Genomic DNA, 26,093 nt, shown 5'->3' on the forward strand with positions numbered 1-26,093 from the left:
ATCGCCGTGATGCTGTCGCAGTCGTTCCGTTGCCTTCATTGCAAAAGCATCGTCCGCCTTTTGTAACTTCATCCTCGCCACACAATCGCTCTCGCACGGTCGTCGTGATATCATTATCCTCATGCCGTTGCCGCCACACCACCTTCGACGTTCAATCGATGACAAACATTTTCATCATTGTATCGTAATCAAGCCGTCGTAATTCGATCTGAATATACCGCCGTCGTCATGCCGTCGTGGTGAATGCGTCTTCGTCAGACAGGTGCTATTGTCTATCCGTTATTATAGCCTCATCGTCATGAGGTCATGGCCGTACCATCCTCATTCGTCAAGCTTCACCATTAACCTCCCGTTAGGCCTACATCATCACGCCTTCGTCATACACGAGCTTCGTTTTATGGACGTCGTCATGCCATTGCCGTAATATATTCCTCGATCAAACATCCTCACTGTGTCGTCGTCAAACAGTTATCGTCACGATTCGCTGTCACTGTCCTCGTCATGCCCTCGTAGTCATCCCATCATCCTGATTCTAACGTCGTGATCCGACTCGCGCCATGCCGTCGTCATACCTCCATCTTGGTCACACAGTCGTCATCAGGCTGTTTTCATCGTGCAGTCGTCGTCACACTTTCGTTTCACGAACCTCATCAATTCCGAAACCCACGTCTACTGTCAGAATGCTGTCGTCATTATAGTGCGGCCTCTTTCATCATTCCGTCTACATGCTCCTTGAATAATCATGTTGTAGTCCATTATTCGTTAATATGCCGCTGTTGCCACGCCATCGAAGTCATTGCACCGTCATAAGACAATCGCCCTTAAGCACCGGTTGTCGTACCGTTGCCGTCACTCCGTCGTGGTTGTGCAAATATCTTCATTGCAGTTTAGTGATCTGATTGTCGTCATACCGTCGCCATCACGGCAATGTCACCATACACGTGTCATCATCCCACTGTATTCACTCCGGCATCGTCATTCTGTCGTTGTCATACCATGGCAGTCTTTCCATCGCCACTAAGCCGTCTTCAGCTCTTCTTCGTCGGCGTGGCGTCGTTCGGATGGCGTCCTTACGCCCACATGCCCATTGGCGACTTTGGCAAGCGAGCAGCACAGCAAGGTGCACTAATACCGAAGACAAAGTATATCATGTTGCCACCAGCATAATAGTTGGTTGCGTAGTTAGTTTGCCGTTTCTGCTGAAGCTGAGGCCGATAACGACGAAGACGCACTCTCCGCGAAGGTGCCGGAACTGGAACTTTCTGCTTCCATTAGAACAAACTTGATAGTTTTTGTCATATATATGGTAACGTGACTGGTGGACATGCTGGGTAAACTGTTCCATGCACTGTGACTGACGGGAAGCTCCCAGCTTAAATCGCAACACGTTCGACGCTAACCTTCGGCACAGACGGCGACAGCTAAGACAACCACCTTGACTTGACTCACACCTTGACCTTGACCTTGACTCACACTCAGTAAAGTGTAAAACCGTGAAAGCTAGTTCAATCAGCAGCCAAATTGGATTTTCTCGATAACGCGTTGACGTTGTTGAGGACTGGCTGACCACTACAATCGCGTTGCCGGCATCGATAACTGGGACGACCACCAGAACCTCCCGTACGACTACTTCGCCCTCGAGGATTCGGCGCGCATCTTGTTCGAAAACCATAAAGCTTATGTGGCCACTTGGCAAGAATTTTGTAGCCAGCTGCGCAATACCTACGGAAGTTCAGACCTGGAAGAGCAAGCAGACCGTGCCCTCTATTCCAGGAATCAAACACTAAATGAGAGTATTGCCATGTTCGTTGAGGCCATGTCGAGGCTTTTTCGGAGCGCTGAAGCCGGCATGGCAGAACAAAGTACGCTTATTGATACGGTGCGTGAAACATTATTTGTTCGCAGGTCTTGTGCGCTGGCCACCAGGTATCGTAGCTGACTTCCTTAACGACACAACTATGGACCGTATGCTACCGCAGCAGTCGTCGCACTCCAACCGCCCAAGCAACTACACGTCTGTCTGTCGTCATCCATGACCACCCCTGATTTGACGACAATAGGGGAGTTCGTACGCAGTATTGTACGCGAGGAGCTGCAACAAATTCATGAAATGTCTGCTCAATCCCACGTGACTACTTTATGTGATGTGGTTCGCAAAAAGTTAGGTAGCTGGTAAAGCCGCTGGTCACGCCTTGAGTCGTAGTCCATCTTCTGACGTACGCCGAACCCTTAAGATCTTCCATGCCAGCAGTCAGCTATCCGGCTCGCACACCCACGCAGCCGACGGAACAACCATTCTCTAGCCCTCGATACTTTCAAGCCCTCTGCCTTCCGCAAGCCCAAGTCTAAACGTTCGGGAATGCATTGTTTGGCACAGTCAACGCAATCGGCCAATCTGCTACCAATGTAGTGAAGCAGGTCTCCTATACCGCGAGAGCACATGGGTTTCGCCCAGACGCACGTCGACACCGTGATGGTAAGCGTCCCCGGCCTATCGTAGAGTACATGGCGAGCCACCAGTCCCCATCTTTTCCGCGTCGCCAGTCCCGCTCTCCATCTCCTAGACTTTCTACGTTACCTCGCCAACACTTGCCGTTGCTCATGGCACTGAGGGAAGAATCATTAGGGCCCCAAGCCCACGCCGGGGAAACCAGGTGAAGCAGTTTCCGGGGGTGAGGCCGCTGTTCACGGATCTGTAAAACACCCTCCTGCCCTGATAAGCAAGCCGACCGCCAAGGATTCTCTTTCACCGCCTCATGCCGTCGACTACAAAGGTGTTTCCGCAGACATATCTATTCATGTTTACGACTACCCGGTCCCTCCTCTCATGGACACCGACGCCGATTATTCGGATTTGAGTGCCGAACTAGCTGCTGAACTGAGAAAGATTACGATGCCATGGCACGGACGAAGCCTTCGGACAGCAGGAGGTCATCGCCTGACGCCGATTGGGAGACGCACCGACAGGCTCGAAATCCGTCAGTCAACTTAGGTAGCTTACTTTATTGCGTTGCGCGAGTGCCCGCTGAAAGTCATCCTTGGGATGTATTTTCTTCGCGAGCACGTTGCTGTTATCGACCTTCTGGAGCTGATAATAACGTTTGCGCACACCTGTGCCTAGGTGCTGCAAAATAGTGACTCGCGCAAGACCCAACTGCGTGTTGCTGATGACAATGTCACAGTTTAGCCTTGAATTAGTATGTTCCTAACTGTCAAAAGCGACTGCGGCCCTAACAGCAGCATAGCTGAAGCAAGCATGTCGGTGCTCTTGGCTCGACAAAGCTGTGTCGCCCTCGGCATTATTCAAGAGAACGGCCGAATTTCTGAGCTTTAAGTGATGAACTTCAGCGACGGGTACCAACACCTGGCAAAGCGAACGGCCATTGCTCACTTTGAATATATTACGGATGCAATAGGTCTTACGCTTGCCGAGCTTTCTGCAACAGCCAAGAGTGACACTGTGGTTGTCAGTGCAGTCAATGCAAATCCTGAGCTCTCAGTCACACAGAAAGAGCGAATACGAAGTATTTTATGCATGTTCAGCGATTGTTTCGCATCCACGTCCAAAGTATCACTGATCCCCATCGCCAAGCACCGTACTATAACAGACCAGACCGAACTTCCCGTGAGTAAGCTCGCCTACTGCGAGTCAGAAAAAGAGCAAGAGATGATTCGTTGTCAAATGAAGCAAATGGTTGACGACGACGTTATTCAGCCCTCAACCAGCCCATGCATGTCCCTCCTTGTACTTCTCAAGAAGAAGGACGGCACTCTTCGGTTTTGTATGGATTACCGCAAACTGAACAGAGTGACGAAAAAAGATGTATGCCCTCTTCCCCGCATGTAGGACTCTCCAGATTGTCTTCGACATGCCCGATACTTCTCCTCAATGGATTTACGCAGTGGATACTGGCAGATAGCAGTTGATGAACGAGATCGCTAAAAGACTGCTTTCGTATCTCTCGATGGCCTGTACGAATTTAAGGTGCTGCCCTTCGGATTATGATCAGCTCCCGCGAGACCTTTGAATCTACGATGGACACCGTGCTTTCAGGTCTTAAGTGGAAATCACGTCTTGTCTATTCAGACAACGTCGTTTTTTTTTTCTCGGAAGTTTAAACAACACTTGCAGTGACTTCAGTCCGTGTTCCTTGCAATTTGATCAGCAGACCTATCATTAGAGCTTCAGAAATTCGATTTTGGTTATCCAGATTTGATGTCCTCGGCCACGTGGTTAGTAATGAAGTTGTTTGGCCAAACACAGAAAAGAGTATGCATGTTGATGCATTTACACCACCAGCCAACAGAAGTGACATGCGTCGCTTCTTGGGCCGCTGCTCATACTACAGACGCTTCGTGGAGAATTTTCGAACAACGCAGAACCACTCACACATTTTGCGAAGGAGGAAATCTCGCTTGTTTGGCGTCCGGAGCATAGAGCGGCCTTCTGCGTTCTTCTGCGCAGCCTGCATACCCCTCCCTTACTCGCACACTTTGATGCAGATGCCGACACTGAACTGCACACAGATGCGAGCAACATCCTACTCAGTGCAGTCCTAATGCGGTGGCAAGATGGCGTTGAACGTGCCATCACTTACGCTAGCCGCACTTTCACCTATGCAGAAATGAAGTACTCTACCACTGAAATAGAATGCTTAGCTGTCGTCTGCGCGATATCTAAATTTCGGCAATATTTATACGCTCGACCGTTCAGAATGGTTACTGACCATTAGGCGCTTTGTTGGCTAGCAAACTTCAATGACCCTTCAGGACGCCGGGCCAGGTGGAGCCTTCGTCCTCAAGAATTTGATGTAGCAGTCGTCTACAAGTCTGGCCCAAGGCCCACTGACGCTGACTGTCTTTCACGCGCTACACTTGCAAAAGTGTCAAATGAAGCTGATGATGACGGTCGTTTCCTTTGTGCGGTTAATATATCTGACTTGGCTCGGCAACAGCGGGACGATTTAGAGTCCGGGCAACTTATGGACTATCTGTAAGGCCAAAGTTGGCATCCTCTACGGACATTCACGCGTTCACCATATTCCTTCTGTCACCACAACAACGCCTTGTATAAAAAGAATTGGACATCTTGTCGTTCCATCCGCACTGGTTGCCGATATTCTGTCCCTAAGGTCTGCCACCAACCAGATCTCGCGGATTATTAAACGAATTACAAGGAGCCACAAGGGCAGACGAGAAGAGGACACGCTTCGCCTCATCCACGCTCTGGTGATCAGCAGAGTAAGGTATAGCATGCCGTAGCACTACCACTCGCCGAACAAACGCGACCAAGAACAAGTCGGTACCATCATCAGAGGCGCGTACTAAACAGCTCTGGGTCTCCCTGTCCCCACCTCAAACGAAAACTTAGCGGCACTCGGGATTCACAACACATTCGCTCAGCTTTCGGACGTGGTTATGGCTTCGCAGTAAGCCAGAATACAGAACCAGAGCCACCCTCCACCGAACCAGAATGGCAATGGAGCTCCGTGCCCTCGATGCGCAACGATCACTCCCGCCTGAGGGCAGAGGCAAGATCAAGGAGAACCACATACCGAAGCACTTTAGTCATTAACTCTGTGAAGGACGACGCAAGGCTCGCAGCGACAGACAGCACCGACAATTGAAGGGTGACCCGTATGTAACGTACGTGGACGGGGCGGCGTACCTTGTAGGGGGCCTTTTCGTGGTAGCCGCCATGAACGGGAGAGACAACTCCTTGACCCTCGAAGCCTCCGGCAGGGCAGAGGCCCCAGCTGCGACTGAAACCCTAGCCGCAGCGTTAGTAATAAACCAAGAAGACACGGTAGGCAGGGAAATTCATATCGTTACCGACTCGGAACCAGCCTGCCGTAACATTATCAACGGACGAACACCGCTTCTGGCGGCTCGGAGTTTACACTCGAGGCTGCAAGAATCCCATCAAACGATGTGGACGCCGGGCCACGCTGGTCTGGAGGGGAACGAAAGGGCAAACGCCTTAGCTCCAGCGCTAATCAACCGAGCGGGGCAAAACCTATCGTGTGAATAATCCCCACTCTTTACCTTCATGCCCCTGCCATCCAATTACTGCGAGCGACTCGAGATCAAGATTTATTCTCCTCCTCACAGAAAGCTCAGCACTGAAGAGGCAGTTGCTCTCAGACTTAGTCAGACCAACACATTCCCAAACCTACATAGATACAGCAAAATGTTCCCACAAACATATCGCGGCATTTGCCCTGGTGCGGCGACACACGCCCTACACTCTTTCACATCTCGGGGGGGCGCGGGGGCAAACCTCAACACTTAAAGACACTTAGCACGTCAATTGTGCGGTGGGAGATACAGCTGACTGGCGATAACCTGGCGGTACAAGAAGCTCTCGTCCATCAAGTACGTCGAACAGCCATGGCCAGTGCAGTCCTGGAAGGAGGACACCACCCACTCGACCTCAACAGCAACGACCTCGATGGTCCAAATAAATTATTTCTCTCCCTCTCTCTCTCTCTCTCTCTCTGTCCGCCTGCCACAATGAGCGCTATTCAGACCATTTGGGATTCGCGCGTACCTCGGCCCGAATTCGACAGTGCTACTGAGGCCTAAGCTTCCGCAGGAAGTCAAGCATTACGTGAAGCCTTGCCGCCACTGCCTACGCCGAAAGACTCATCTTCAGAGCCCAGCTGGTTTCCTAAAGTCTGTTTCACCGCCAACACAACCATATTGTTACGTAGGCAAACGTAACCCACACGCAGACGAAAAGCTATGTACAAGTATATTTACAAGAAAATACGCTTCGCTTCGCCAAGAGGCAACAGCCCGCGCTAGCTTCTCATCGTCGTCGTCGTCGTCTTCGCACTGCTCGCCTTTTCGTGATCGCACATATTGTTCCGTAGCACTACCCCCGGCTGCAAAAGCGCCGTCCCGGAGCGACTAAAGATCGGACTCGGAAGCAGTGTAGTAGGCCTTGAGCCTACTGACATGCACGACATCACTTGATGCCAGAAGATAGGACGAGGTTGAACCCACAGGAACAATTTCGTAAGTCACAGGCGTCACCGGGCCCAGCACGCGGTAGGGCCCTGTGTATCGCGAAAGGAGCTTCTCTGAAAGTCCGATGTGACGGGAGGGCGACCACAGGACCACTAGCGCTCCAGGCGAAAGCTGTACGTCACGATGGCGGGTGTTGTAATGACACTGCTGAGTCGCTTGTGAGGTCGTCAGTCGAGCACGGGCAAGCTGGCGTGCATGGTCGGTGAGGGCGATGGCGTCGCGCGCATACTCGCTTGTTGCGATCGCAGCAGGAGGAAGTGCCGTGTCTAGGGGCAACGTAGGTGCGCGACCGTACAGTAGATAAAATGGAGAAAATCCAGCGGTGTCGTGCCGGGAAGAATTGTACGCAAATGTTACGTAAGGAAGGGCAATGTCCCAGTCGTGGTGGTCTTTGGAAACGTACTTGGACAGCATATCGGTAAGAGTACGGTTTAACCGCTCTGTCAGGCCATTGGTTTGAGGATGGTATGAGGTAGTCAGTTTGTGTTGAATGGGGCAGGAACGCACAATGTCAGCGATAACTTTCGAGAGGAAGTTTCGACCACGGTCAGTAAGCAGCTGTCGCGGGGCGCCGTGAAGCAAGATAATGTCACGCAAGAGAAACTCCGCGACGTCAGTGGCGCAACTGGTAGGGGGGGGGGGGGGCGAGTGATAGCGTATCGGGTGGCGTAATCAGTCGCGACGGCTAGCCATTTGTTCCCAGAGGATGACGTGGGAAAAGGACCGAGCAGGTCTAATCCAACACGAAAGAACGGTTCTACAGGGACGGTGATCGGCTGGAGATGACCGGCAGGTAGCACCTGAGGTGTTTTCCGACGCTGGCAGCGATCACAGGCAGCACCATAGCGTCGAACGGAGCGAGCTACCGAGCGTCGAACGATCGAGTGTCGATCGAGTGTCGAGTGGCGAGCGTCGAACGGACCAGGCCAGTAGAAGCGGCGGCGGACGCGGTCGTACGTGCGGGTTACCCCACAATGTCCCGCAGTGGGTGCGTCATGCATCTCAAAGAGCCCAGTCTGTCGTAGCTGTTTTGGCACGACAAGAAGATCAGAGCCGTCAAGGAGGAAGTTCCGTCGATACAGAATGCCGCACTGGAGGACATACCGGCGAACGGATGCATCGGCAGGTGTTGAGCGCAGACGCTCGATAAGTGCTCGCCGCGATAGGTCTCGGTACTTCTCATCGGCGATGTTAGCGAAGGCAGACACAGAGAAAATGCCGTCGGCGGTACTTCTGTCGGCGTCGTCAGGCTCGTCTACCGGGTAGCGAGACAGGCAGTCAGCGTCCTTGTGTAGTCGGCCAGATTTGTAGGTGACAGAGAACGAATATTCTTGGAGGCGTAAGGCCCAGCGACCAAGTCTTCCTGAAGGGTCTTTCAATGAGCATAACCAACAAAGCGCGTGATGGTCTGTGACAACGGAAAAGGATCGGCCATATAAGTATGGGCGGAATTTCGCAACCGCCCAAACTACGGCCAGACACTCACGCTCAGCGATGGAATAGTGGCGCTCCGCGGGTGAGAGGAGCCTGCTGGCGTAAGCGATAACACGGTCGTGCCCACGCTGGCGTTGTGCCAGTACTGCGCCGATTCCGTGACCGCTGGCATCAGTACGGACTTCGGTAGGCGCAGAAGGATCGAAATGGGCCAGAACGGGAGGCGTTGTGAGATTGTCGATTAGATGTGAGAATGCAGAGGCCTCGTGATTGCCCCACTGGAAAAGGGCATCTTTTTTCAAAAGCTCGGTTAGTGGTCGTGCTATGGCGGCGAAATTTCTCACGAAACGGCGGAAGTACGAACAAAGGCCGATGAAGCTGCGCACATCCTTGACACACTTCGGAACAGGGAAGTGCGCAACAGCATGGATCTTGCCTGGGTCCAGTTGCACTCCGTTCGCGTCAACGAGATGTCCAAGGACGGTAATCTGGCGACGGCCGAATCGACACTTCGATGCGTTGAGTTGCAGACCGGCTCGACGAAAAACGTCGAGGACTGCTGAGAGGCGCTCGAGGTGCGTAGCGAACGTCGGGGAGAATATGATAACGTCATCCAAGTAGCACAGGCACGTGGACCATTTGAAACCGTGAAGAAGGGAGTCCATCATGCGTTCAAAAGTGGCAGGTGCGTTACATAGACCGAACGGCATCACTTTGAATTGATAAAGACCGTCGGGTGTTACAAAAGCAGTCTTCTCGCGGTCGAGATCGTCCACGGCAATCTGCCATTAGCCGGAGCGAAGGTCAATAGAGGAGTAATAGCGAGAACCGTGTAGGCAGTCAAGGGCGTCATCAATCCGAGGTAGGAAATACACGTCCTTTTTGGTAACCCTGTTAAGGTGCCGATAATTCACGCAAAAGCGCCATGAGCCATCCTTCTTTTTGACCAATACAACAGGTGACGCCCATGGACTATATGATGGTTCAATAATGTTCTTGGCAAGCATTTTGCGAACTTCTGCGTGAATAACTTGACGCTCAGCTGGTGACACGCGATACGGGCGGCGATGAATAGGAGGGGCATCGCCGGTATGAAGGACGATCGTTAAAGTAAAAAATATCATGGTAGGAAAACAGAACGCGGTAGAGTTCACGAGCATGCTCGGATGGCAAGTCGGGCGCAATCATTTTCTGTAAGTCAGCGATGGTACAATTTGCCGACTGCGATGGTAGAGGAGCATCGGATGACGTGTCGTCTACTGCAATGGATGCTACTGAGTGATCCGCGAATGAGCAACGCTGGACCAGAGACATCCCGCGTGGCAGCACTTGTGTCGTCAAGGCAAAGTTGACCACCGGCAGGCAGACGCAATTCGCCGTAATAGATAAAACTGTATGATGTACTGTGATCCCATGTGTAAGGAGGACGTCTTACATAGGAGCCGCGATGTAGTGACCGTCGGGGACTGGTGGGGAAGACACTAGGTCAACGTAGGTGAGTACCGAAGGTGGCAAGCGAATGAAGTCGACGGAACTGAGGCGACTGGGGTGCGGTTCAGCAGGATCCAGAACAGGCAGGTCAAGGCGGAGAGTACTGGCGGAACAATCGATGAGAGCAGAATGTGCGGAGAGGAAGTCTAAGCCGAGGATGATGTCATGGCGTAGTGGGCGATGACTGTGAATAGCACGATTGTTGAGCGATTGGCGAAGGAGATGCGGGCGGGACACATACCAATTACGGGGGTTGTTCCGCCATCGGCGACACGGACAACAGGCGTCGTGGCGGGCGTGATAATTTACTTGAGCCGGTTACGAAGGTCAGCGCTCATTACGGACAAATGCGCCCCAGTGTCTATGAGTGCAGACACAGAAACGCCGTCGACTTTCACGTCAAGAAGGTTCAGATGAGTGGGCAACGTCAGTAGAGGATTTGGCGGCGTAGGGAGCAATGCAGCGTCACCTCGATGCGCTGCATCGTCTAGTTTTCCGGTAGGGAGCGGCGTCCGAAGGGAGTCGGCGAATAGGAGCGACGGGACTGGGGAGAGCGAGATTTTCGTTGTTGGGGCGAAGGCGAACGAGAATAGGAGCGGTTCGGTGCAGGAGAATCAGTGGCGGCGTTATTGAAGCGTGCGGCATATGGACGAGAAGGGCCACCTGGGGGGCGAGAGTAGGTGGTATAAGTAGACCGGGTCGGCGAACTCAAGCGACTGTGACAGTGACGAGAAATGTGCCCGATTCGATGGCAGTGGAAACAAATGGGCTTGTCGTCAGCAGTGCGCCATTCAGATGGGTTGCGGAAACGTGGTGGGTAAGGAGGTGCGGGACGGGGCTGAATCGAAGAAGCCGGGTGGGTATCAGGACGATGGGCCGAGCAGATGGTGTGAAGACCCATGTTTTTGAACTCTTGGTGGACAACAGCCTGGACTAGTGAGACCATGACTGCAGATGTGTTGGTGGGACAGGAGTCGAAGGCAGCCGGACAGGCGGCCTCGATCTCACGCCGGACGATCCTGGTAACTTCAGCAGTGTTGTTGGGACGAGGAGTGTCGGCACAGGAAGATGTCGCCGATGTCACCGCGGTGTTGGGCAAACGGGCGAACTGCTGGTCAATACGTCGGCTTTTAGCGAGTTCCAGGTGGCGGCACTCTTTTAAAACAGCATCCACAGTCGCTACGTTGTTGCAAACGAGCAAGTTGAAGGCGTCATCGGCAATTCATTTGAGGATGTGGGCAACCTTATCTGACTCAATCATGTAGGTGTCAACTTTGCGGCACAGAGCCAAGACGTCCTGAATGTACGTGACATAGGGCTCTGTTGACGTCTGCACACGGCCGGAAAGCGCCTTCTGCGCGGCAAGTTGGTGACCGTAGAGTTTGCCGAACAAGTCCCGAAGCTGTGTCTTAAGTGAATCCCAACTTGTGAGCTCATCTTCGTGCGAGCGATACCAAACTCTAGGTGTGCCACCGAGGTAAAAGACTACGTTGGCAAGCATAATAGTAGGGTCCCACCGGTTATTTCGGCTGACGTCTTCATACAGGCTGATCCAGTAATCCATGTCTTCCCCATCTTTGCCCGAGAACACGCCAGGATCACGGAGAGCGGGGAGAGTGATGTAGGTCGTCGAAGTGGCAGCAGGTGTTGGAGCCGGGGGAGTCCGGTTGTCGCCGGGAGCCATGAAGGAAGGCTCGACGTACCGTCCACTGCGAAGCTCCATGTCGAGGTACAGGGAACGTCCACCTCTACCAGATATGTTACGTAGGAAGACGCAGACGAAAAGCTATGTACAAGTATATTTAAAAGAAAATACGCTGCGCTTCGCCAAGAGGCAACAGCCCACGCTAGTTTCTAGTCGTCGTCGTCGTCTTCGCACTGCTCGCCTTTTCGTGATCGCACATATTGTTCCGTAGCAATATCAACAAATCGGTATGGTCTTGCTTGGGTCACGCACTCTCAGTGAAGGTGTCGAAACTTGATAGTTTTCATCATATATATAGAAATGTGACTGTGTATTTCCGAAGCAAGGAAAGTCTCAGGATAGATATTACAGGTAATAAATAAATGCGGCTTCAGCAGCATTGCGCAATGACTACATTGCTTGAATGCTAATTGCATGACCATCGAGAGTCATCGTGAGATGCATTCGGCCGTAATATTTTTATATTCCGCCCATGATTTTCTGCACTTGAACGCGTTCTTCGTTCACCTTAAAATTACAGGCCACTAATATACATTCTTGGCATTAATTAGCTCTTACTGTTAGCTTTCTGCAGGCACAAGCTTCGGAATCGGTTTTCGCCTTATCATTTTATGTTTCATTCATGAAGTACATATCATAAGAAGCCAACAAAAACTGACACGAAGGACAACATAGGGGAAATTACGTGTGCTTAATAAATGAAATAATGAAACGGTACATAATGGAAATTAAAGTGCATGAAAAAACAACTCGCCACAGGTGGAAACCTTCGCATGCATGGAGCACGTTAATCGACACGCGGCGTGCATTTAGCGTGTGTTGCACGGAAATATTCCTGCGAAATTCTGTGGTACAGACAGTCAGGCCTAAGTTATGAAGAAATAATTTCGAAACTCGTCTACAACGTCGTGCGTTTGCCCGCACTTACGCATGAATGCTTGACGTGGTCAACACAAAAGCTTACGGACCACGGGATCCCATAAAACGTTGAATGTCGGAGCAGCATTTTATGGAATCCTACAGAACCGCATTTACTAGTAGAACATGGAAGTGTGAATACGGTGCGGGATTGTGAGGCTAGATACATATTAAGCTTTTTTGTCCACTGTACACGGATTCATTATTTTTTGGCTGCAATAATAGTTTAAAACCTGCCTCTTTCCAGTGCACAAATCATTTATGAACTACAAAAGCCTATATGAGACTAGTGGCTCACCTCTAATTGGGGCAGGTCATTGAACACTCCTTCCACAGACGAAATGCGGTTAACTTGAAGTTCCACTTTCTTCAGCAATCTTGTTTTCAAGAAAAGGTTTGGCGGTAGCTTGTGTATATTATTGCGCCACAACGCCACATAGCGGAGTTTGGGTAAGCCGTACAGATATTCCTCGTCGATTGTCTCTATTTCGTTGAAGCTGAGATCCAGAAACCACAGTTTTGAAAAAGTAAGCATTCCTTGAAGATGCTTGATGGGGTTCCTCTGCATGGTGAGCCTTTGAAGACGCTTTGCAGCGGCCAAACCAAGGGGAACACTTCGCAGTTCATTTTTAGTCAGCCATATAGATGACAAGGTCGTCATAGCACGTGAGACTGCATCCTCGATGTCGTGTAGATTACAATTATTTATGCGTACCGAAAAAATCGTGAGGTTGGCAAACCACGAGACTTGCAACTGCGTGCTATTGAAGTTCTCCAAGGAGAGCTTGTTGATGTAGACTCCCTGTAGCTTTTGCATGTCGGTATTTAATTCGTTACCTACGAATCTGGCGTTACATTTGACTTTGGCACCGTGTTTAAACTCCCAGCACAAACAGAGTGTTAGGGCAGGGCATGTGGTGTTAGCTCCCTTGGGACTAAAGGCATCTGCTAAATATATTGCGAATGCCAATATAAACACGAAGAAGAGCTTGCGCTCATGGCGTGAATCTGTTGGGGACCTCGGATACATTTTCATAACACTCCCTTTAACTCGTCGCAGAATACGCTTTACATTATATTGAATAGGGCTCACCGCTTGTTCGTCGCATAGCAGGTGGACATGTTCTCCGCACAGCTAACTCCAGCACAGCGCCGAACTGAGCACCAGTTGTACACATCGATTATATTTCGTGGAATACAGCATCACTAACGGCGCCACCAGCTTACCAATAGAAACCTGCCCAGTTTTTGCGACTTGTACGAAAATAAATCGGATCATTTACTAAGGTCGCCTGGTCCTTTTGATGAAGGCCTTGTGCTACGGCACTAAGGTCCCTTGCTGAAGTCTTCAGTGTCACGGGCGCGACGAAGAACTTCTCTTTTACATTTCCCGAAAAGCGCAGAAAATACACCTCGCCATAAGAAACTGAGCTATTCGGTGGCTTCAGAAGCACACAGACGTGGCACTTCGTTCGTTTAAACATGCCGAGCTCATAATAACATATTACGAGTGAAATCTTCAGGGATGTCACAGGGTTTTTCTTGTTGGATAGATTCTGCTAGCTGGCACTAAAAAGTCACAGCAGCGTCCGCCAAAGAGACAGCCCTCAACGCGAATGCCCATTCCGTTGAGACAACAACGAGAGTGCCAACGTTGTTACCAATGCGGACAAGTTAAAAGGAAAGACATCCTGCGGATGCCTGGGAAGTTGTGGCCGGATACAGCTGCATCGCTGCAGTTGATAACATATCCAGAGTCAGCCCTTGCGCCAAGCCTAAAGTTTTGAAAGGGACACTAAAGGCAAATATTAAGTGAAGCTAAAATGATAGATTAGTGCTTGAGAATCTTTAAGGCGTAAATTTTGCCACGGGGCTGAGAGTAGCCAAAAGAGATAGGAAATTGTATTTGCAAAATATATACAGAGAGAGACGGCTGCAGGCTAGATGGCAAGACAACAACACGAGTCGTCTTCAGCGTCTTTCTGACGCATTCTTCCACGCTCGGCAGGATGCATGATGCAGTTAGCGGGAATAACACGTAACATAGAAGCCCCGCCGGCGAGGGCGCCGTCTCGGCGCTTAAGGGGCAGCAGGATCGTGTCTGGCAACAAAAGGCTCCCGCTGGGAGACGTGCGAGATATCAGCTGCACACGCGGAAGATGATCGCCTCGTCAGTGACCTGGCGCAAGAACTTGTAAGGCCCGGAGTAGCGGGAAAGAAGGTTGAATGACAAGTCGATGTGGCGGCAAGGCGTCCCGAGAAGGATCAAAGAGCCCGGAGAGTAATTACCGACTCTGTGATGGCGATTGTAGCAGGCCTTCAGGGACAGCTGGCAGGCATAAAGACGATCCCTTGCAATCTGGCGAGCCGTTGCAGCCCGCGAAGCTCCATCGCAGGCGTAGTCTGTAACAGGGTGCACAGATGAGGGTAAAAGAATCTCGAATGGCAATGTGGGATGGCGGCCAAACAAGAGATAAAAGGAGGGAAAGCCAGCGGTGTCATGGCGTGAGGGGTTGTAGGCACGTAAGACAATGTGCAGTCCCAATAACGGTGGTCTGAGGAAGCCTAGATGGAGAGGATTGTGGTCAACTGTCAACTTTTTGTTTATCTTGCACGACTTCTTCTGAGGCGTCTTCTTGTACTTTTCTAATCTATAATTAGCATGCGGACACGTATCGCAATGTTTATAGTGACTTGCCACGAGCGGCACTAGCAGTTTATTGCTACCAAATACTGGCATAAAATTGATTGGTTATTTATGACCTGGACGTACGAGTTCACAATACAGCCATGAGAACAAAAGCGAGACTGTACGTAAGAGCCATCAGAAATTTTGCAGGGTAATTATAAAAACGAAGTGGCCCAAGCAGGCAGCCTTGTGAAACCGCAGAAAACACTGGAACGAATAAAGAATTTAAAGCGCATATGCACATGAACTGCTTCCGATGCGACAACTAAGAGTCGAGGAAACTCTAGATTTGATCCTTGAGTAAATTCTGTTCAAATATATCACCAATTTTTGTGCTCCTGGTCCAAGGCTTTATCGAAGTCCAGAAAGTTTACATCGACTTGCCAACATCACCCCAGGGTTGTCAATATTTCATTAATTGATAAGTAACCGTGTAATGGTGGATAGAACACATGTAAAGCTGTGCTGGGTCTATGTAAGAAAATGATTGTTCTATAAAACGGAACTCACGTGCCCTCTTCATAGAAAGACCTGTTCTTAGTTACGTTCTGAAATTGCGTTTTTCTTAGATTGTGTTTCTAAGCCCGACGGCACGGATTGAAATGCAGGTCGCAACGGCTGCATTTTGATCACGCAAAATGGCCCAACGCCTACGTACCCTGCATTGGACGCACGATAAAAAAATTCCAAGTGCACACAATTAATCCGCCGTCTCCCAGGATAGCATGCATCATATTGTAGTTTCGGCGCGCAATTTTTTTTTCCACGCGTAAACTCTGGATATATTGAGGAGAGGTGATTCGGCTCCTCCAAAAGTGTCATTTGCGTGACACGGGGTTGGAGTATGTATGGTGAGCCGGGTAAATTTCGATTGGGTAAAGTACAGGCTAATGCCTTCCGTGTTGATTCCTTGGCTTCACTGGGTGTTAACTTGGCAGGTGAGTTCCGCCGGGTTTCACTCTACCGCATTCGACAGCTGGCGCTCGGGCTGAGCAATTCCCTTGCTGCGATAAAGCTTGGTCAGAGATGGAACCTAGTCTAAAACAATAGCGAAAATATCTGCCGAGCTGCCTCTTTAGGTGCCGGTGGCGTCCTTGATGTCCTTGGGTTAAGGGATAACAGGAGGAAAGTAAACATGCCCGCAGAAGACATTATTAAAAGGCGATTGGCGTTTCGGCGGCAGAAATGGTTGGTTGGTTAGTTGGGGTTTAATGGCACAAAGACAAATAATGCCATGCTGCGCCAGTCACAAAACAAAATAAAACGGAGAGTTAGGGCAGGTAAACCTGCTTTACATTATAGTTGGTGTAAATAATCAGTTTTTTTTTTCTAAAAAGTCGATGAGGCTAGGAAATGGCACTAGGGGGTCATCTTCTAGTAATAGGGCAGGGTGTAATAGAATGTGCAAATTATACAGACTGTGTAAAAACCTCCGTCTCAATGTATCGATGTGTGGACATGTTATTAAGATGTGCATGACTGTAAGAGCTTCATTGCATTTTTCGCAAGTTGGCGGGTTTTCTTTTCGGAGAACGAAATTGTGCGTCAGATGTTTGTGTACAATTCTAAGTCGACACAAGATCACCTCGTAGAATCGTTGCTGGCGACTGCATGATTTCCACTCGCCAATTACAGGTTTAATAAGTTGTAGCTTGTTTTCCGTAGAGTGGTCCTACTCGTGTTGCCATTTTGACGTTACGGCCTTCCGAATCGCATTGACACTGTCTTTATATGGAAGTGCTGTACATTGAATGTTTTTGTACGCTGCCATTGACGCGCATCTATCCGCTGCTTCGTTACCCAATATTGCAACATGGCTTGGTACCCAGCAAAACTTAATTCATCTGCCATATTTGATCGACGATAATGCATTCAATATATCGCCTAACAAGGGTTCCCTTTGGGATTTCATGTGTAGAGCCTTCAGTACGCTTAATGAATTTGTGTATATGACAGTGTTTTCAAGTTTGTCAGCAATGATCTTTTGAACTACCGTCCATATTGCGTACACTTCGGCTGTGTAGACCGAGGCATGCTGAGGTAATCGAATACTTGATTCCCAATTTTCGTTTACGGCCCCCACACCCACGTGTTTGTCCGTTTTAGAGCCATCAGTATAAAATTCCATTTAGTTTATATACTTGTCTCGAAGAGCGCGGAATTCTTGTATAATGTGTTCATGTGGTGTGTCTCTTTTCTTTAAGTGTGTTGATGTCCAATCACATAGCGCTATGAAATCACACCACGGGGGTAAAGGTTCTGGCTTTCAACCTGGAGGACTCCCCGAGGGATGTCATAATCCCGACAGTATTTCTCGTATCACAGGATAGGCGGCCTAATCATGTTTGGTTTATTTGTATAATGTAAGCGTGAGCTGCACTGTGTGACGATGTTGTAGCATATGTGCTGTGGTGAGGATCGGATTCTGAGTATGTAGGAAAAAGTTAGTAGCGGTCTGCGATGCTGTAAAGGAGGCTAATTACATTCAACATGTAAGCTCTGTATAGGTGACGTTCTGTAAGCACCGCATGCCAGTCGTAGTCCTAAGTTATGGACTGGATCAAGTCGTCTGACGTAAGATAGTCTGGCTGAACCATGTGTAATACTACCGTAGTCTAATATGCTACGCACCAAAGTGCGGTACATGTGTAGCAGGCATTTACGGTCAGAGCCCCACCGTTTCCGGGAGAGGATTTTTAGAATGTTAAGTGCATTGTTCGCTTTCATTTTAATATTATTGATGTGTGCGAGAAAGTTCAACTTTTTATCAAACCGGACACCCAGAAACTTGTGTTCTTGTTTTACGGGTAGTGTGGCATCCTGCAGTTTGAGGATAGGATCTGCTTGTAGGCCTCTTTTCTACGTAAAGATAACAGATAGTTTTTTTTCACTTGAGAAGCGAAAGCCGTTTTCAGATGCCCACTGCGCTAGCTTGTTTAGTGTAATTTGAATTTGTCGTTCGCAGGTTGCCATGTTCGATGCACGACATGCAATTTGACGATCATCCACTTATAGTGAATGCATTATAGAAGATGGAATTACATAATTGAGCGAGTTCATTTTCACCACAAACAGTGTTGTGCTCAATACGCATCCCTGAGGTACTCCGTTTTCCTGAATAAATACGCTGGACGTCACCATTCCTAAACGCACTTGGAATGTTCGATCGGACATGAAATCAGCTAGGGATTTAATCATTCTGCCGCGGATCCCTAAATCCGCTAAATCCCTTAAAATACCGAACATCCATGTTGTGTCGTACGCCTTTTCAAGGTCAAAGAAAACTGTGAGACAATATTGCTTGTGTAGAAACGCCGCACGTATCTCGTGTTCTAACCGAACTAGATGATCTGTTGTAGAGCAGCCTTTCTTGTACCCACACTGATGATTATCGAGCAGGTTCTCAGTTTCGAGGATGTATGCCAATCTGATGTTTATAATGGATTCATAGGACTTGGTGAGACAGCTTGTGAGTGCTATAGGTCGGTAGCTGGTAGCTGTTGTAGGATGCTTTCCAGCTTTCAAGAAAGGGATTAAAATGGCTTTTTTCCACTCATTCAGCATTTTTCCTGTTTCCCAGATTATGTTAAAAAACCGGAGCAATGTCTTAACTGCTTTTGAAGATAGGTGTGCGAGCATTCTTTATTGTACTCTGTCCGGACCTGGCACTGTTTTTTTTGCCAGTAGTGAGTACTCTGTTTATTTCAGGAAGTGTTAGGGGGGCATTATATGGCTTCTCAGAACTTCCTGCTGTCGGAAGCTTTTGTTTTTCTGCTGATTGTTTATACTTTTGAAATTCAGTGGAGTAGTTTAGTGAGCTTGATACGTTATGGAAATGCAGTCCTAATATATCTGCTTGTTCTTTTAAATTCGTTTGCGTACCTGGAGGTGAGAGTATGGGGATCGTATAAAGAGCGTACTCGCTTCTAAACTTATGAAGCTGATCCCACATTCTTTTGGATGTTATTGAGCTATTGATGGAGGATACATACGTTTGCCAAGACTGGCTTTCGGCTTGCCTACGCGTGTACCTGGCTTTTGCCTTTGCTTTTTTGAAATACAGGAGGTTATCTTGTGTTGGATATCGCCGAAAGATACCCCATGCTTTGTTTTGTGCTTTTTAGTTTCAGTGCATTCATTCGTCCACCAGGGTTTTAGTTTTAACGCGATAGCGTTAAGGAGCTCGTGTCGCAGAAAAGCCGGTGTCGTCGGCGTCGGTGTCGGCGGCGTTGGCCGTGAGCAATAAATCCCAGCAGGCCCTTCATGAATAAAAAACAACTTGCAAGATGGGCTGGGTGGGAATCGAACCAGGGTCTCCACGAGACCCTGGTTCGAGCCGCGAGTTCCATGCTTCAAAGCGGTACAAACGCGCCCCTAGTGAATGCGGTGTTGCCTTAGAAACGAGCTCGTCTAAGGCTCAGGCGTGCGTCGCTTGCTCAGGCGCACATTTCATTGCCGCGCCGAACGCTGCGTTGCTCGACGCTCACCGCGTCCGATGCGGGGCGCTTAGTCGCTGCGCCGATGGCCATTGTCTTACATCCCTTGGCGGGTCGACGGGAACGCTGTCGCGTTCCACTCTTGAAGGCGAAGCTTAAGCGTCCTCCTGTTTTTTTTTCCTTAAGAAGCCGGAGGATTGTGGGATCGTCTGTTCTGCTGCATCAAGTATGGAGGCAATAATCTTGTCATTCATTTCGTCTATTGTTTGATCATCTGATATGTGATCAAGACTGGCCTTCTCGCTGAAGAGAGGCCAGTCTGCTAGATGGAGTTTCCAACGGGGTGGTCTTAATGGTACTGTAGGGGAACGAGATGTTTCTTTAATAATGCCGGGCATATGATCACTACCATAAGGATTGTTAATAACACTCCATTTAAAATCGATTAACGCAGAAGGAGTGCACAGCACCAGATCAAGACAGCTCATAGCTCCTATGCTTGGGGAGCAGTAGGTTGGCGCACCAGTGTTTAAAAGGCATATTTCGTTAGAATAAAATCTTCAAGTGTTTGTCCCCTGGTGTCGGTTGTTTTGCTACCCCATAATATGTTATGAGCGTTAAAATCACCTGCTATTTAAAAGATTTGGGTAGCTGGTTTAAAAGTAACTCCAGATCTCCTACAGTGAAATGTGAATGTGGTGGAATGTACATTGAACAAATGGTAATGGTTTTATGTGCTAAAACCGCGACAGCAATGGCTTCCAAGTGAGTATTAATGGTAACTTCTCTAGCTGCAATGTCGTTCCGTAGAACTATAGCTACGCCACCCGAAAGCCGGTTCGCCTGGGTATGATCGCACCGTACAACAGTGAATCCTTTTAAAATTTATTGTGCTTTTCGCCTAAGTTTGTTTCTTGTAAGCACAAGGCCACTGGAGAGCAGTCACTTAACAGGTCTTTGATGTCACCAAAGTTTTGAAAAAGGCCTCTACAATTCCAGTGGATAATAAAAGCCATATTGAAATTGAAAAGTCAGAAATGGCACTACGGAAAAGTAAGAGGTGGGATTATAGGTGACATGGATTAAAAAGGCTAATACGAATGAGCGATAAACTTTAGGTTATCGCTTTCTTATTTTGAATGGTTACTTGGATTTTCTCCCTCTTACCGCGCTCGAGAGAGCGCTTGTCCTTCGGTGTCAATGACACCGGTGCTTTTGTGTCGACCTCCATCGCTCCCTATGAGGCGCTGGAGGACCGAGAGTTTGGCGCCGAGACACGTGCCTCGGGCCTTGGAGTTCGCTTGATATTAGGGCCCTGCGGGACTGGTGTTTGCTGGGCCTTGGAAGAGGATGGAGCAGCGTCTGCTGCTTCCATCACGGGGGCGGGAGGAGTCACTGCAGCACCACTGCACGCAGGCTCGGAGGACTCCGGAGGTCTCTGTGACGCTGCCCTCGATTGCGTCACATCGGCGTAACTTCTTCGCGGAAGATACGATAGCCGCTTTCTGGCTTCAAAGAACGATATTTTTTTCCTTCACAGTTAGTGCAATTACTTCCTTTTCCTTTTTCCAGCATGTACAAGACCGCGAGTAGCCCCACAAGGTGAACCCTTGCCGCCGTGGAGAAAGGAAGTAAATGGAAGAGGGAAGAAGACAGGAAAGATACAAAAGTGAGAGATAAAGACGAAGGTTTGATGAAAGAGAGGGATAGGAAGAGGCGGCTACCGATTTCCCCCGGGTGGGTCAGTCCTGCGGTGCCGTCTGTGTGAAGCAGAGGCCAAAGTGTTGTGTTGCCTCCGCCGGGGGGCCTTAAAGGTCCAAACACCCAGCATCAGTTCAACCCCCAGGATCCCCCTTTCTCCAGACACAGCTAAGCCGCGCACGGCTACACAAGGGAGGGTCCAACCCTCGTGTGCTCGGGTACGTGGTGTCGCAACACACCAAACGTCTGCTGACGCAGACGCCCCTGCGGGGGCGGCAGAATTGTTGGGAGCCCACAAATAACGGAAGCGTAAGGTCTCGATAGTGGCTCCAAAACTTCGAGAGAGAAAGGGTTGTTGTGAAGAGAAAGACATGCTATTTTTTGCTGAAAACTCTTTGACTCTTTAAAAATAATGTATAGATGAGAAAGACAAGGTAAAAAGGAAGAGCTTGGTGGCGTTACTAATTGTCCCGTTTCAAAGGGTACGCTCACAGCATTCATCCTTTCATGCATACATGCCTGCAACTTGGCAATTTAGGTCGCCTATTGCTAGAGCGATACTCCTGCTCCTCCTCCTCATTCGAATCCATGGATAAGAACTATTTCGGCTGCAGTCCACTCATGAGGTAAACCCCGTTATCCATACATTGCCTAAATGCAATGAATACATAGTTGACGCAGCATTTTATTTAACAAAAAAAAGATGGCGTTTGAGATAAGGTGAGGACACGGATATATTTTGTTCCACATTTAGCACTAAAGGTTAAATGCCTGCATCTGATAATAAAAGACTGGAAATCACGTATACAATAGGATGAAATTCAGCGTCTTCACCAAATAACGAAGGAAACGTGTTAGACGCTTCAGCGATACACTGCCGCTCGATAACTCCGACATCATTCATCATCATCAGCCTGGTTACGGGCACTGAAGGACAAAGGCCTTTCCCATACTTCTCCAACTAGCTCGGTCATGTACTAATTGTGGCCGTGCCGGAATCTTGGAAAAACGCTAACATAATCCTAATCCATAAGAAAGGGGACGCCAAAGACTTGAAAAATTATAGACCGATCAGCTTACTATCCGTTGCGTGCAAAGTTTTTACTAAGGTCATCGCAAATAGAACCAGGAGCACCTTAGACTTTTGTCAAGCAAAGGACCAGGCAGGATTCCGTAAAGGCTACACAACAATAGATCATATTCACACTATCAATCAGGTGATAGAAAAATGTGCGGAATATAACCAACCCTTATATATAGCTTTCATTGATTACGAGAAAGCGTTTGATTCTGTCGAAACCTCAGCAGTCATGGAGGCATTACGGAATCAGGGTGTAGACGAGCCATATGTAAAAATACTGAAAGATATCTATAACGGCTCCACAGCCACCGTAGTCCTCCATAAAGCAAGCAACAAAATCCCAATAAAGAAAGGCGTCAGGCATGGAGATACGATATCTCTAATGCTATTCACAGCATGTTTACAGTAGGTATTCAGAGACCTGGATGGATCGTGGATCGTGGATCCTGGATCGTGTGGTCACAATTCCGTATCATGAGGCATTACTGCTTTCGCAACAATAAGGACTGTCACCTAATCAGGCAGGCGATTCGGTCCTAATGACACTTCGAGCAAATCTAGAGGTGCTAATTGTTAATTTCACTTGCTTGTTGTAAGTGTGCACAACTTCTTCAGAAATAACCACAGAAAGTTTGCACGTGTATATTACAGTGGAACGATCCTGTGAACCAGATACAGGTAAATGATGTCAAGGTGTTCAGACACCTGGATTGGGAAGAATTGGGGATAAAAGTTAATGGAGAATACCTTAGTAACTTGCGATTCGCTGATGATATTGCCTTGCTTAGTAACTCAGGGGACCAATTGCAATGCATGCTCACTGACCTGGAGAGGCAAAGCAGAAGAGTGGGTCTAAAAATTAACCTGCAGAAAACTAAAGTAATGCTTAACAGTCTCGGAAGAGAACAGCAATTTACAATAGGCAGCGAGGCACTGGAAGTCGTAAGGGAATACATCTACTTAGGGCAGGTAGTGACGGCGGATCCGGATCATGAGAAGGAAATAATCATAAGAATAAGAATGGGCTGGGGTGCACTTGACAGGCATTCTCAGATCATGAACAGCAGGTTGCCATTATCCCTCAAGAGAAAAGTATATAATAGCTGTGTCTTCCCAGTACTCATCTACGGGGCAGAAACCTGCAGGCTTACGAAAAGGGTTCTACTCAAATTGAGGACGACGCAACGAGCTATGGAAAGAAGAATGATAGGTGTAACGTTAAGGGATAAGAAAATAGCAGATTGGGTGAGGGAACAAACGCGAGTAAATGACATCTTAGTTGAAATCAAAAAAAAAATTGGGCATGGGCAGGACATGTAATGAGTGGGGAAGATAACCGATGGTCATTAAGGGTTACGGACTGGATCCCAAGGGAAGGGAAGCGTAGCAGGGGCGGCAGAAAGTTAGGTGGGCAGATGAGATTAAGAAGTTTGCAGGCGCTGCATGGCCACAATTAGTACATGACCAGGGTTGTTGGAGAAGTATGGGAGAGGCCTTTGCCATGCAGTGGGCGTAACCAGGCTGATGATGATGATGATGATGATGATGTCCCTGCAAACTTCTTAATGTCATCCGCCCACCTAAGTTTCTGCCGCCCCCTGCTACGCTTCCCTTCACTTGGAATCCAGTCCGTAACCCTTAATGACCATAGGTAATTGTCCCTCCTTTATACATGTCCTGCCCATGCCCATTTCTTTTTCTTGATTTCCAGTAAGATGTCATTAACTCGCGTTTGTTCTCTCGCACAATCTGCTCTTTTCTTAACCCTTAACGTTACACCCGTCATTCTTCTTTCCATAGCTCGTTGTGTCGTCCTCAATTTAAGTAGCACCCTCTTCGTAAGCCTCCAGGTTTCTGGCCGTAAGTGATTACTGGTAAGACACAGCTGTTATACACTTTCCTCTTTAGGGATAATGGCCACCTGCTCTCCATGATCTTGGAATGCCTGCCAAACGCAGCCCAGCCCATTCTTATTCTATGATTATTTCAGACTCATGGTCCGGATGCGCGGTCACTACCTGCCTTAAGTAAATGTATTTTCTTAGCACTTCCACTGCATCGCTACCTATCGTAAACTGCTGCTCTCTTCTGAGACTGTTAAACATTAGTTTTCTGCAGAATAATTTTTAGACCAACCCTTCTGCTTTGTCTCGCAGGGACATCATTTACCTGTATCTTGTTCACAGGGTCGTTCCACTGTAATATATACGTGCAAACTTTCTGGGGTAATTTTTGAAAAAGTTGCGCACACTCACAACAAGCAAGTGAAATTAACAATTAGCACCTCTAGATTTGCTCGAACTGTCATAAGGACCGAATCGCCTGCCTGATTAGGTGACAGTCCTTATTTTTGCGAAAGCAGTAATGCCTCATGATACGGAATTGTGACCACACGATGCTACAAAAAGGCTATGAACCTTGAACCATTGGTGGGAGTGAAACCCACGACCTTTTGTATTAATTAAGGCGGAGTTAATTAACACATATAGTTCATTAAGGCGCTGGAGGACGCTGCCATTAGTGGAAGTCGAAACCTCAACCTTTCGTGTTATATTGAAGGCGAACCTAATGAAGGCACAGTAAAATAAAATCGAGTTAGTTAAAGCACTCGAAGCCGCAACCTCTAGTGGGAGTTGAAACCACGACCTTGTGTTGTGGCATAATCATGGCGTAGTGGTCGCAAGCTTGCGCAATAATTAAATTAAATGTTCTAGTTTTACGCACCCAAACCACTTTCTCAATATGAGTCTCATCGGAGGGGGGGGGGGGGGGGACTGCAGAAATATCGACCACATGGAGTTCTTAACCTGCACCTAAATCTAAGTACACGGGTGTTTTCGCATTTCACCCCCATTGAAATGCGGCCGCCGTGACTGAGATTCGATCCCGCGACCTCGTGTTTAGCAGCCAACACCACAGGCACTAAGTAACCGCGGCGGGGGCTGTCGCATTCTGCCACGTAGGGATAACTAAGCACACCTTGAATTTTTAACATCGCAATAACTGCTGAATTTCTACAGGAATCCTTCTGCTGCTACATCTTTTCGCAATTTCTGGTTCGTTCTTCTTTTATGCATTCATGGACTGCAATACTGCAGTGAAGCGGAAGGTCACTCCCGCCTAACAGACCATTAACTATGCATGTTTCTGGCAGATTTTGTCTGAATCTTGTTCTTAGTGCTAAAGAACGCTGTCGCCGTCGGCGTTGCTAAAGTTTCGTAATGTTGCGGAAGCACCAGGCACAGTTAAGAGCACAGGGGTTTATTTGTACGTCGCATCATTTGATCTACTCCGTCGTTTATAACTCCTCTTTTTTCTCCTTTCAGCCGTGCCCTACTACCCGCTAATGTATAAAACCAGCGACGCGCTAGAAAATAAGTTAGCCACAGATGGGCTCCCTTTGCGGGCAAGTGGCCGTGGTCGCTTGAAGAGCTGGTCAGACGGAGGGATTGACAACGACAGCTCGATTTATCTTTGCCATAGCAACTGTGTTTTCACGCTCATCGCTCGTGAAATGGTGTTCAGAACATTTGATGAAGGGGGAAGGACCTCCCTAGTGGGGCTCAGGAGAGCGACGAGACGTGTCAAAACGGACAAAAACGTCTG

General features: G+C 48.6%; 1 protein-coding gene across 1 annotated transcript in view; it reads right to left on the bottom strand.

Annotated features, from left to right (window-relative positions):
- LOC135908752 (protein toll-like) overlaps positions 1-14,176 on the bottom strand; it is a 33,720-nt gene extending 19,544 nt beyond the window's left edge. The window contains exon 1 of the mRNA XM_065440599.2: positions 12,879-14,176. Within this exon, the coding sequence (XP_065296671.2) occupies positions 12,879-13,616 (738 nt within the window). The 5' untranslated portion in view covers positions 13,617-14,176. The remainder of the gene's footprint in view (positions 1-12,878) is intronic.
- Between the last annotated feature and the right edge of the window lie 11,917 nt (positions 14,177-26,093).

This window comes from Dermacentor albipictus, chromosome 7, assembly GCF_038994185.2.
Source record: "Dermacentor albipictus isolate Rhodes 1998 colony chromosome 7, USDA_Dalb.pri_finalv2, whole genome shotgun sequence".
Lineage (NCBI taxonomy): Eukaryota > Metazoa > Arthropoda > Arachnida > Ixodida > Ixodidae > Dermacentor > Dermacentor albipictus.